This window comes from Tachyglossus aculeatus, chromosome X1 (genome assembly GCF_015852505.1).
Source record: "Tachyglossus aculeatus isolate mTacAcu1 chromosome X1, mTacAcu1.pri, whole genome shotgun sequence".
Lineage (NCBI taxonomy): Eukaryota > Metazoa > Chordata > Mammalia > Monotremata > Tachyglossidae > Tachyglossus > Tachyglossus aculeatus.
In genome coordinates this window covers 93,636,418-93,650,293 of record NC_052101.1, presented here as the reverse complement: position 1 = coordinate 93,650,293, position 13,876 = coordinate 93,636,418, and the positions used below count along the sequence as shown (strand labels likewise).

Below are 13,876 nucleotides of genomic sequence, written 5' to 3'. Positions count from 1 at the left end.
AATACCATAATTATTATTATTATTAGGAGAGTACAATATAACAATAAACAGACACATTCCCTGCCCACAGTGAGCTTAAGGTCTAGAGACAAGCTGGTATTTATGGAGCACTTACTGTGTGCCAAGCACTATACTAAGCATTTGGGAGAGTACCATATGATAGATTTGGTAGACACAATCCCTTCCCACAAGGAACTTATAGTTTAGTGGGCATTTTAATCAATCACTCAATAAATCAATAGTATTTACTCATCACTTACTCTGAGTAGAGCACTGTACTAATCACTTGGGAGAGTACAACAGAATGTGCTCAAGGAGTTTATAATCTAGTTTACAATTTTCCACAGAAGGTCCATATTGGCAGAGCCTCCTACTCAGCCTGGTTTTTCATGCCCCTATCTTTATTCTGCTGACCTTCAAGATATGATGCAAGAGGTACCTTTTTGCACTGACATTTTAGTTTTTCGTTTCTGGTTTGTTTTTTTTTGCCGCTCTATTTTAACTTTAAATTTCTTGGTGTTTTTCATACTTAGCCCTTGAGGCGATTTTATCATGAAGGGCATAATTTTAAAAGATCTAATACGTTAATAAATAGTCATAAAGAGCTGCTCTGCTAGAGAAATATTAATACATTTTATTCAACTGTTTAAAGTTCAGAAAAGTCTTTAAAGAAAGCACAGTGAAGGTGATCTAGAAATCAAAGAAGAAGAAAAATCAATATAATTCAAAATAGCTCTAATTCCATTAAATAGAAAAGATTATAACAAGGGCTCACCATATAAGCTATAAAGGTTATACAGTAGGTGGTATCTTAATAATAATAATAATAATAATGGCATTTATTAAGTGCTTACTATGTGCGAAGCACTGTTCTAAGCACTGGGGAGGTTACAAGGTGATCAGGTTGACCCACGGTGGGCTCACAGTCTTAATCCCCATTTTACAGATGAGGTAACTGAGGCACAGAGAAGTTAAGTGACTTGCCCAAAGTCACACAGCTGACAATTGGCGGAGCTGGGATTAGAACCCATGACCTCTGACTGCAAAACCTGTGCTCTCTCCACTAAGCCTCACTGCTTCTCTATGGGTATTTTGTGAGTATCTTATATTTCCCAATTTCTCAAACTAAAATGAGTGGCGGATTGGGGAGGAAGGGAGTTTTTGTCCCAAAACCATACCTAAGAACCTAATCCTACTCGTTCTAGTGGAAAGAGCATGGGACTGGGAATCAAGAGACCTGGGTCCTAGAACCAGTTCTGCCACCAGCCTGCTCTGTGACCTCAGGCAAGTCACTTAACCTCTCTGTGCTCTTATTTCACCATCTGTAAAATGGGGATAAGATAGCAGCTCTCCCTCCCTCTTAGATTGCGAGCTCTGTTCAACAATCCACCATTCAATCAATTTCTATTTATGGAGCAGTTACTCTGTGCCGTGCACCATACGAAGGGCTTGGGAAGACTTCAAAAATTAGTAGATGTGTTGAACATGGTCGATAGGGATTATGTCTGATCGAATTACCTGGTATCATGCTCAGTGTTGTTAGTATAGTTTAAGGTACAGAATAAGTGTTTAATAAATACCATTAATCATTGCCCTCAGCAAACGATCTGCGAATGGGTGCAAACCAGAGGAACAAGGATGACCACGAAAAGGTGACATGAGTTGAGAGGTCCTGGTTAATTGCAGTTGCCAAAGTGAGACTGGCAATCTTTTGATCACCAAATTCCATTTCTTAAAGCCCTGGAATATATATATATATCATTCCCAGGGGACCTCAAGAGGTCAATGTCCCCTTGATTCTCAAAATGAAGAAATAAGTCCCCTGGGTCTACAGGTCTCTCTGCTCCTTTCAATTCCTTAGCTGAGGCCCTGCCCCCACTAGCAGAGCCAGATTTTAGGAGCAGGAAGTGGGATGGAGGAGGAAAGCTCTCTGGGAAGGGCTGATAGTCTCTGCCCTGCTATGTTTTCTGAGGAAAGATTCTCCCCATCAGTCAGGTTCAATCGTTTCTCCCACCTCAGCTTCAGCCTGAAAACAGCTTCCTCCACTGACCCCAGGAACCTCTCTCCGCATCTCCCAAGCTCACTGTACTAAGAGAAGCGGCATGGTGTAGTGGATCGAACACGGGCCTGGGAGTAGTCAGGAGGTCATGGGTTCTAATTCCGGCCCTGCCACTCCTCTGATGTGTGACCTTGGGCAGGTCGCTTCATTTTCCGGGCCTCAGTTACCTCATCTGAAAAATGGGGATTGAGACTGTGAGCCCCACATGGCACAAGGACTGTGTCCAACTCGATTTGCTTGTACCCACCCCAGTGCTTAGTAATAACAATAATAATAATGATGACATTTATTAAGTGCTTACTATGTGCAAAGCACTGTTCTAAGCGCTGGGGAGGTTACAAGGTGATCAAGTTGTCCCCTGGGGGCTCACAGTCTTAATCCCCATTTTACAGATGAGGTAACTGAGGCACAGAGTTAAGTGACTTGCCCAAAGTCACACAGCTGACAATTGGCAGAGACAGGATTTGAACCCATGACCTCTGACTCCAAAGCCCGGGCTCTTTCCACTGAGCCATGCTGCTTAGTACAGTGCCTGGCACATAGTAAGCACTTAATAAATACCGTAATTCTTATTGGGGATTCAAAACGGCACTGAGGCAGACTGAGGAACAACGGTGCAGTGCTGGGGTTCATAGTTGGCCAGAAGCTGAATGAATCAGCATGGAATATCATTCATAAAGAAGGAAGCGTGGCCTGGGAGTGGAGCAACAGGAGGGTGGCATACAAGCGACGGGAAGCAAATCTTTCCTTACCCACTGCCCTGCACTGCTCAGATCCTTATTAGAGTGTTCCATAATAATTACAGTCATTGTGGTTTTTGGTAAGTGCTTACTCTGTGTCAAGCATTGTGCTTCATTCTCAGTCTCTTTTGCGGGCTCCTCCTCCCCCTCCCATCCCCTTACTGTGGGGGTTCCTCAAGGTTCGGTTCTTGGTCCCCTTCTGTTCTCGATCTACACTCACTCCCTTGGTGGCCTCATTTGCTCCCAAGGCTTCAACTATCATCTCTACGCTGATGACACCCAAATCTACATCTCTGCCCCTGTTCTCACCCCCTCCCTCCAGGCTCGCATCTCCTCCTGCCTTTAGACATCTCCATCTGGATGTCTGCCTGCCACCTAAAACTCAACATGTCCAAGACTGAACTCCTTGTCTTCGCTCCCAAACCCTGCCCTCTCCCTGACTTTCCCATCACTGTTGATGGCACTACCATCCTTCCCAGGTCACAAGCCCGCAACCTTGGTGTCATCCTCGACTCCGCTCTCTCGTTCACCCCTCACATCCAAGCCATCACCAAAACCTGCCGGTCTCAACTCCGCAACATCTCCAAGATCCGCCCTTTCCTCTCCATCCAAACCACTACCCTGCTCATTCAAGCTCTCATCCTATCCCGTCTGGACTACTGTATCAGCCTCCTCTCCGATCTCCCATCCTCTTGTCTCTCCCCGCTTCAATCCATATTTCATGCCGCTGCCCTGATTGTCTTTGTCCAGAAACGCTCTGAGCATGTTACTCCCCTCCTCAAAAATCTTCAGTGGCTACCAGTCAACCTATGCATCAGGCAGAAACTCCTCACCCTGGGCTTCAAGGCTCTCCATCACCTCGCCCCCTCCTACCTCACCTTCCTTCTCTCCTTCTACAGCCCAGCCCACATCTTACGCTCCTCTGCCGCTAATGTCCTCATCATGCCTCGTTCTCACCTGTCCCGCCATCGACCCCCAGCCCACGTCATCCCCCTGACCTGGAATGCCCTCCCTCCCAACATCCGCCAAGCTAGCTCTCTTCCTCCCTTCAAGGCCCTACTGAGAGCTCACCTCCTCCAGGAGGCCTTCCCAGACTGAGCCCCTTCCTTCCTCTCCCCCTCCTCCCCCTCTCCATCCCCCCACCTTACCTCCTTCCCTTCCCCACAGCACCTGTATATATGTATATATGTTTGTACATATTTATTACTCTATTTATTTATTTATTTTACTTGTACATATCTATTCTATTTATTTTATTTTGTTAATACGTTTGGTTTTGTTCTCTGTCTCCCCCTTCTAGACTGTGAACCCACTGTTGGGTAGGGACCGTCTCTATATGTTGCCAACTTGTACTACCCAAGCACTTAGTACAGTGCTCTGCACACAGTAAGCGCTCAATAAATATGATTGATTGATTGATTGATTGCTAAGCTCTGGGGTAGCTATACGATAATCAGTCCCTGTCCCACAGTGGACTCTTAGTCCAAGAGGGAGGGAGACTGGGTAGTGAATCCCTGTTTTACAGATGAAGAAACTGAGGCACGGACACAGGCAAGCAATGGAACCGGAATCAGAACCCAGGCCCTTTGAGTCCCAGGCCTGTGCTCTTTCCACTAAGCCACACTGCTCATTGTCCTTTCAAAAGGATGGGGAGAAACTTGAGGGGGTCCAGAGGAAAGTGACAAACGTGATTAATGGATGGAAAATGGGTCCTGGGAGATTTGTTGCTTAGCCTAAAGAAGAGAAAGCTAAAGGATGACTTGATAACTCTTTCAAGAATATGAGAGTTGTATGGGAAAGATGCTGATCTTCATGTTCTTCATGCCCACGGAGGAACAAATAAAAGGAAATGAGTTTGAATTACAGCAGAAGAGATTTGGATTGGAAACAAGAAAGCAGTTTTTGATTTTCTGGGTGATGTCATGGCTACCAAGGATTGTGGAGATCTTTATCATTCATGGCTGCCTTTCCTCCCTCCAAGAAGGGTCCCCTCTCCTGGCGTGCACCGGGCCAAGGATACGAGCTGCTCCCGTGCGCTCTTGGGCCCCTCCATCCCCGCTGAGAAAAGCACCATGGTAACTGCCGCCTCCCCTCCCAGCACCAAGGGTTGCTACTCTGGACATCCTCTGTGTGCACCAGGCGAGGGATAAAAGCTGCTCCCTCATGCTCTTGGACTCCTCCCTGCTGACACTTTGAACCTATCTGTTCCTTTTGTGTTTTCATGTTTCACCACTCTGACGTCTGTCTCCAGTTCCCTCTCCCTACTTACACTCTTAGATTGGGAGCCCCCTGAGGGACAGGGACCCTGTCTAATTCCCACCTATGCATTCTTTCCCAGTGCTCAGTACAGGGAAAGAGGGGGCCCTGCTTATAGCCCTCAGAGATCAGAAGACTGAACCTCCCTACCTCCTGCTACAAGCCTACCTTTCTCCACTGCTGCTCCTTTCTCCATCATTCCTGCCTCCTCTGCCTAGCAGAATAGAGCCCAGGAAGGACCAGTTCTGTCATTCATTCATTCATTCAATAGCATTTTTTGAGTGCTTACTGTGTGCAAAGCACTGTGCTAAGAGTTTGGGAGAGTACAATATAACAACGGACACATTCCTGCCCACAAGGAGCTCATGGTCTAGAGGGGGACATGAATACAAATAAATAAATTATAGATATATAAATAGGTGCAGTGGGGATGGGAGGGAGGATGAATTCATTCATTCATTCATTCGTTCAATCGTATTTATTGATCGCTTACTGTATGCAGAGTAGTGGACTAAACACTTGGGAAGTGCAAATTGGCAACATATAGAGACGGTCCCTACCCAACAACCGGCTCACAGTCTAGAAGGGGGAGACAGATAGCAAAACAAAACAAGTAGACAGGTGTCAATACCATCAGAATAAATAGAATTATAACTATATACACATCATTAATAAAATAAATATAGTAAACACACAAATAAAATAGAGTAATAATTATGTACAAATACATAAGTGCTGTGGGGAGGGGAGGGGGTAGGGCAGTGGGAGGGGGGGCAATGGGCAGGGGAGGAGGAGAGGTAAAAAGGGGGACTCAGGGAAGGCCTCCTGGAAGAGGTGAGCTCTCAGTAGGGCTTTGAAGGGAGGAAGAGAGCTAGTTTGGTGGATGTGTGGAGGGAGCTCATTCCAGGCCAGAGGAAGGACGTGGGCCGGGGGTCAACGATGGGACAGGGGAGAACGAAGCACAGTGAGGAGGTTAGTGGCAGAGGAGCGGAGTGTATGGGCTGCGCTGTAGAAGGAGAGAAGGGAGGTGAGGTAGGAGGGGGAGAGGTGATGGAGAGCATTGAAGCCGAGAGTGAGGAGTTTTTGCTTTATTTGAAGGTTGACATGAATGAGGGAGCAAGTAAGAATGGCACAGAAGGGACCGAGGGAAGAGTAGAGGAGGGCTTAGTCAGGGAAGGCTTCTTGGAGGCCTTCAATAAGGTTTTGAGGTGGGGGTGAGCAATTATCTGTCTGATATGAGGAGGGAGGGCATTCCAGGCCAGAGGTAGGTTGTGGGTGAGAGGTCGGCGGCAAGATAGACGAGACGGAAGATTCACTCAGTGCCAGTGAGGCCCACTCCATCACCCATCACCACCACCACCACCACCTGGGAAGAAGCACCAGTAGTGACATGGCCCAAGTTGGACCATTTGATCTGAGGCCCCTGTTAATAATAATAATAATAATAATAATGGCATTTATTAAGCACTTACTATGTGCAAAGCACTGTTCTAAGCACTGGGGAGGTTACAAGGTGATCAGGTTGTCCCGGAGGGGCTCACATTCTTAACTCCCATTTTACAGGTGAGGTGACTGAGGCACAGAGAAGTGAAGTGACTTGCCCAAAGTCACACAGCTAGCTGGCAGAGTCGGGATTTGAACCCATGACCTCTGACTCCAAAGCTCGGGCTCTTTTAGACTGTGAGCCCACTGTTGGGTAGGGACTGTCTCTATGTGATGCCAATTTGTACTTCCCAAGCGCTTAGTACAGTGCTCTGCACATAGTAAGCGCTCAATAAATACGATTGATTGATTGATTGATTGATTGATTGACCCGGGTTCTAATCCTGACTCCATTTGTCTGCTGTGTATCCTTGGGCAAGTCACTTCGCTGCTCTGGGCCTCAGTTCTCTCATCTGTAAAATGTAGATTTAGACTGTGAGCCCAATGTGGGACATGGACCGTGTCCAACCTGATTAGCCTGTATATACCCCAGCGCTTAGAACAGTGTCTGGCACATAATAAGCACTTTATAAATACCATTAAAAAAAGTCTGGGGCGTTCACTGGGTTCCCCATCATTTGTCCACATTAGGGTGTGACGGAACTGAACGATCAGTAGCTGGGAAGAGTAACTGCCCCTTGGGGTTTCCATGCTGTCTGTGGTCGAGAAAGATGAACAAATGCTCTGTAAGAATCGCACACGAGCAGGTTAACTAAGTAAATCAGAGCTGGCCAGTAAGGGCAGTGAAGTCTGTCTGCTTTACTCTCTGTCTCTTTCTCGCCTCTTTCCTCCCTTTCCCCTTGCACTTTTTGGGCTTCATTCATTCAATCGTATTTATTGAGCACTTACTGTGTGCAGAGCACTGTACTAAGTGCTTGGAAAGTACAAGTTGACAACATATAGTGACAGTTGTTGGCTCCACCCTCTAGAAACCGCTTCCTCTGCTCAGAGCTCACCATCATTCACCCCCAGCTCTCCAGTGAAGATGTCAGCACATGCCCTGGAATCCCCGAAAGGGAACGGTGGCACCTTACTAGAAGGAAATTCCCCAATAGCTTGTCTCCCAGTGACTGCACAGATCCGGTTGCCTTTTTACCGAGGTTGAATTTTTATCAAAACAAATTAAGGTGCGGGAAAAGGGAATTCACCAAAAGGAAAAAGAAATTTAAACCTTCCCTTCCTATAAAAGAATTCACCATTAAATTGATCTTTGGAATGCACAGTGGCTATAATGACTTGAATCTCTTATGTAACTTTTCCCTTCATTACTCTTTAATAGCATTCAAGCTGAGAGGCCGACCATTTACACTGCTGTGCCACTCTGAGAAAACCAATGCAACACAAATGGATGCAGGGAGAAAACAATAAGGCTAAATATCATCAACCTTTCAGGAAAATGAAATGAAAAAGCATTAGACTTTCTAACTCCCGATGAGAAATGCAGCCTGGTTGCTTTTGACCTGATAGGAAGAGAGGATTGGAGAGACAAATGGGTTGCCTTGCAAAAAAAAGAGAAAGGTTCTCAGTGCTTTGGATTCACATTCTACCTTTCTGCTGTGGCCCACAGGCTGTCTTAGAAAAGAAGCTGCTTTTGAAGAAAATTTGACAGTTTTCATGACTTAAAAATTCCAAGTATATTTATGAATAGATATGTTTACTTCAGAAGCAGTATAATTTATTCAAAAACATAGTTAATAATATGAATACAAAAAATTCTTCTAGTTCCTCCTACACAAACTTTTTTTCCAGGAGAGACCCATGAGTACCATATTCAAATCAGTATCTTATGATGAAGATATTCTGAATTTAATTGAACCTCATTTAACTACTTAAAACTTAAAAAAAGAAGCTCTCAGCAAGAGCCCGGGGGAAAACTAGGCTTTAATGAGGTGGGACGAGAGACCAAGATGGATAAACAAAGAATCTTTCATCCCCAAAGCTTTACTAATAGGATTCACATTTAATTCCTTTTATTCTGATTTATAAAAACAAGGATTTAAAATATAAAAATAGTACAAAGTTCATATTCTTACTGGTGAGGTAACATCTCATCCACTTGACCCATATCTTGTAAATTGTAATTTCAAAAAGTCCTTAGAAGATGGGGCACTTCTTTTGGCTATCAGTTAGGAGTTTTCAGTCCTAACAAGTTTTTTCTTTTTTTTTAAACATTAACATTCATGACCTTAAACAAAGTACTTCCCTCTCATTTCTTTCCAAATGTATCACAATTGGTTCTGTTACTGAGTACATAATGCCTCTTATTTCTTGTACTTCTTAACTAATTTAGTTGTGTTCCTGGGAAAATATTCAGGATAAAGCTAAAACCAGCCAATTCTAAATAGAGGAAAAGATTATGATACATTGGAAAGCGTTTCTTTTCATTGGTGTTTTCTTTTGTGGATTTACATGGGTTTCTTGTACAACTTTAAACTTTAATATCCTTTATAGCACTTGATTTAAAAAAGTAAATTTTAAATGGCACTAAAAAGCAAAATCTTTAAATTACATATTATAAATTATTTATTTGTTTAATGTCTATCTCCCCCTCTAGGCTGTAAACTCACTGTAGGAGGGGAACATGTCTTCCAGTTCTGCTGTACTGTACTCTCCCAAGCGCTTAGTACCTGAACACAGTTAGGGCTTAACAAATACCGTTGATGATCATGATAACTCTTGAAGCTTTGTTGTAATACAGATGTATTTATTCTCACTGCCATTGTTGACTTGTGCAGTTAACCCCAGCACACAATTACCCTTCTTTTCTACCATTGCCATATGTGTAAATCAGAGATTGTTAAATTAAAATATGGCATTTAAAATATATGGCTTGTGGATAATTCTGATAATGCTGTACTTTTAAATGCCATTTCAACTGTCTTTTTTGATTATATACATATATGCATATGTATGCATACAAATATGTATATGTATACGTATATATATATATATATAAGTTGAAAGTTGCCCAAGAACTTTATGCTATTTAAATTCATTCAATCATAGTTCATTCAATTGTATTTATTGAGCATTTAGTGACTTAGTGTGTGCGAAGCACTGTACAAAGTGCTTGATAACCTTAGAGCCTCCAGGAAGTTACCCACCAGAACAGCCAATTCCAGTGTGGTATAAGACAGCAAAAACCACATCGTTACTGGTTTGGAAAACCATGAAATTACCTAACCCAGCAACCTAGCCACCTCATTTTCTTTGTTTTAATGTAAGGAAGACAACTTGGAGATTGTGAGAAGAGAATGTGTCTGGTATGTTGTCATGTCGTACTCTCCCAGGAGCTAAGCACAGTGCCCTACACAAAGTAAGTGCTCAGTAAATATGATTGATTGATTTCCAATGTAGGCCACCCAACATCAGGACAATGTTCCCCTTGGCTTGCCTGCTATAATGCTAAAAGTTGTTTGCATCTGAAGTATTCATGGGAAATGTCTGCTCTAGCACTCTACCTCAGAAATAGACATTTCACACAATTATGAGCTCTCTCCCCTGACCAAAAAAAAAAAAAAAAATCCCCAGTAGCACATTATCTTCCCTAGGGACAATATTCCAATTTTGCTTTTCATCTTATATTTCTCTCCCTCCTTATGCAATGAGCATAACTAGACTGAAAAACTATATTTAAATGGAACTTAATTTTAACTCAAGATTTTGCAAATATACATCATAACATGAAACATATATTGTCAAAGAATTTGGTAAAGCAACAGCTCAGAGAAAAACTCTTGCATGTAAACCATACTGCATGTAAATGTTTCTCAAACAGTGCTTGACACAGTAAGCACTTAACAAATACCATCATCATCATTATTGCTATTATTATTATTATTATTAATACTAATAATCTACTCCCTAAAATTCTTCAATGGAATTAAAGCCCTGATATTAACTGTCTTTCCATGATTTTTTTATTGGATTCATATTGACAATAATAATGATAACTGCGGTATTTGTTAAGCACTTACTATGTACCAGGCACTGTATTAAGCACTGGGGTAGATGCAAGGTTATTGGGTTGGACTCAGTCCTTATCCTACATGGGGCTCACAGTCTTAATCCTCATTTTCCAGATGAGGTAACTGAGGCACAGAGAAGTGAAGCTATTCACCCAAGGTCACACAGTGGACAAGTGGCAGATCTGGTATTAGAACCCAGGTCCGTCTGACTCCCAGGACCGTGCTCTATCCACTACGCCACGCTGCTTCCCACTAGGTCAACATCACTCTCTCTCCCTCTCCCCACTCTCTCTTTCTCCCTCCTTAATTTCCAGAAAGTAGCTATTGACCTTTCTCTTACTCTTTCAGATGTGAGTCTTTATATTCACACATCTACTCTTCTCCACAAGCTTTCACGGACCCCTCTTGCGGCTGCTTCCTTAAATAACTGCATTTTCACAGTGTAAATATCTGATTATAAAATGGTCCAGACCAAGAAACTCAAAAATAAAGGCCGAGACCCATACATACTGAACATTTTTTTTTCCAAGGCAGGCATCATGAGTACATTTGCTAATGGGGGATGGGGACAGCCTCACCCCTGCTTTTACATGGGACCCTTGTGCTCAGAACTGAACTTTCACATTTCCTTCTTTTGCTTCCAACATTTTGGAAAGCCCAGGGTGCAGTTTGCCAATTTAGAGCTATGAGGGGAATTGAGTCCACTGGGGAATTTCCATTTCGGCACAGCTGCTCCCCGCTCTGGGACACTCTGTCCTCTGAGATATTTGCTACTTGATCAAAGTTCCTCATCCTTTACTCTACCCCACCGCCTGACCCTAGATGCCACCTCATCAGGACAGAGATCCGGCTACAAGAAAGAGAATTATCACTATGTTTTAAACCATTTAAATTACAACTGAGCCTCATGATTGAAGTACCCAATCTTCAAAAAACCATCCATTACTATTCCAGCACCTTCAATTTTAGAATGTGGATGTTGTTCTAACAATTAAACTAAAACTCAAGCATGTGAAAAATCTCAAAGATTACACCCCTGTATTGTCCCCTATTAGAGGGAAGGCATCTCCAGAGATGAGTTTAATATGTCAACTGAAAGGTATAAATTCAAACTAATGAATAAAACAAAATATCTCAAAGTGTATTCATGAGGATTGCTTTCAATCTCATGATTTTAAAGAAACTAAGGGTTTTTTTTGTTATCACCACATTTTTCTAAAATCCTATGTGCTATCTGATGTTGTGCCTGATTCTCTCCATGACCATTCATTCATTTAATCATAGTTATTGAGCGCTTACTGTGTGCAGAGCACTGTACTAAGCGCTTGGAAAGTACAATTCGGCAACAGATAGAGACAAACCCTACCCAACAACGGGCTCACAGTCTAGAAGGGGGAGACAGACAACAAAACAAAACAAGTAGGCATCAATAGCATACCCACCTATGCAGCAAAGCTACCTTTGATGGACATAACTGCTTCACGCATGCTATGTGTTTTGCATGGAGGGGACTCACTATGGCCTGCAAATAACTTGTCAAATTCTCGATGGCGACAGAAACATAATTTTTTGGCTGTCTAAACAGTTCCTAGGAAAACAGTTTCTGGGAATATAAAATGCCTTTCTACCATGCTTGCCTGACATGACCAGTAAGAAGTAGTTTTTTTCTAATCAAAATGAAAAGAATTAATTCCCATTGAATGGCAGTTAGATAGTTCTTGATTATTTAGAGGCTGTTTATCCAATTACTTCTCTTGACTCCCCTCGACACTCCCCCACCCTAGCTTTGTGGGTCACATTTTGGACATTCCTTGCATGTCAGCACCTCTATCAGAGAATGGGGAGGAGAAGAGAACAAAAAAATTAAACTCGATTCTATTGATTAGGTTATTTTAAGAGTAGATTTCAGTTACTCATGATTTCCCCCTCCCTCGCTACAATAAAAAGCAAGAGAGTTGGCTATATTTGGTAAAGCAACAGCTCAGACAAAAACTCTTCCCTAGGTCAAAATGTTTTACTTTTTAGTGTTTACCGACCTGGATATTCCAAGATATTGTCTTTCTCATGCAAGATACTAGAGAATACCATAAGCAATACACCTTACATCAGAGCAACGGACTTTCATTTAACTTCATGTGGTTCTGCTGAAGGAAAAGTGTAAACGAAACACCCGTTCAGCTCTTCCTGTTTGCCCCTGGTTCTCTGATACAGGATGAAGGGCGAATCATTCAAGTTACTGAGGCAAATTGCTGAGGAAAATAAAAAGTGGTCAGGACTATCTGTGAAAATCTGTTTGCTCTTACCCAAAACATAAATCTCACTGTTGACTACGGCTGTACTGAAGCGATACTTGGAGAACTTCATTGGGGCACGTTCTGTCCATTTATCTTGGCCAGGGTCGTATTGCAGTGTTCGGTTACTTAATCGATCAGGTTCGTCGTCGGGAAGATCCATCTGAATGAAATATGACAGCCATATAATAACGCAACTCTTAGAAACCTATGTGAGTGCATGAATGCAATTAATCAAAGCAGTCAAACAGATAAATAACACAAGCACATCAACTGCTGTATAATTGTGAAGTGATTCATGCTCTTTACAATGGAATGACTCTGGACAACTTCTGTGACTTGTGGTTATAAGTATATTGTCAAGAGCAGAGGAATTTGTATTCCAAACCACTGAAGCTCAGGTTTGGGTTTATAACAAACAATCTGTGGACACAGCCGAGACCCCGGGAAGCTTTTTACGAAAGGCGTCAAAGATGCCTTAAGAATGAAGACAAACTATTTTAAACCCACTTTGTCTCCAAGTTCATTTATATTTTGTTAAGTGCTACAATGGTAGTCTTTAATGAAGTACTTAGAAGACTAAACTTTTATTCAGCATTGTTTCATGTGAATTAAACAGCTGAATATATATATGATATAGATGTAGCTCTCTCTCTATATATACATATACTTATATGCATTCAACAGACTGAGGTTTAAATATTTTTCATGGTCTTAATGATGAATATGTCCCCATTATAAATTATATATTTCTCCTACTATTATGAAATGAGATTTTTAAAAAATATTTCTATTGGCCTAGTGTCCACTGAACCCAATTTTTGGTAAGGAAGGAAGGCCAAAAGCAAGTTTTCAAATGAGGGCCTGAGGGAAATTTAACTCTGGACATGTTCCTGGTTGCTAATTTTGCATCTTCTTAAATGATGTTCAGTTTGTTAGTATTCGGTTAGAACGACACTTCAGAATGTTGACTCTGTTATAGTCACGCACAGCCTGGTTCCAGAAATGTAAACTTTGGGGGGGTGCTCCCTCTCCATGCAACATTCAGCTCTGTCAACATTGATTTCTCTGTGCCTCGAC

The 13,876-nt window shown here is 42.4% G+C and overlaps 1 protein-coding gene across 3 annotated transcripts in view; it reads right to left on the bottom strand.

The window, feature by feature from the left end:
* KBTBD12 (kelch repeat and BTB domain containing 12) overlaps positions 1-13,876 on the bottom strand; it is a 74,063-nt gene that overhangs the window by 33,045 nt on the left and 27,142 nt on the right. For all 3 annotated transcript variants that reach the window (XM_038739974.1, XM_038739977.1, XM_038739976.1), the window contains exon 4: positions 12,809-12,959. In XM_038739974.1, the coding sequence (XP_038595902.1) occupies positions 12,809-12,959 (151 nt within the window). The remainder of the gene's footprint in view (positions 1-12,808; positions 12,960-13,876) is intronic.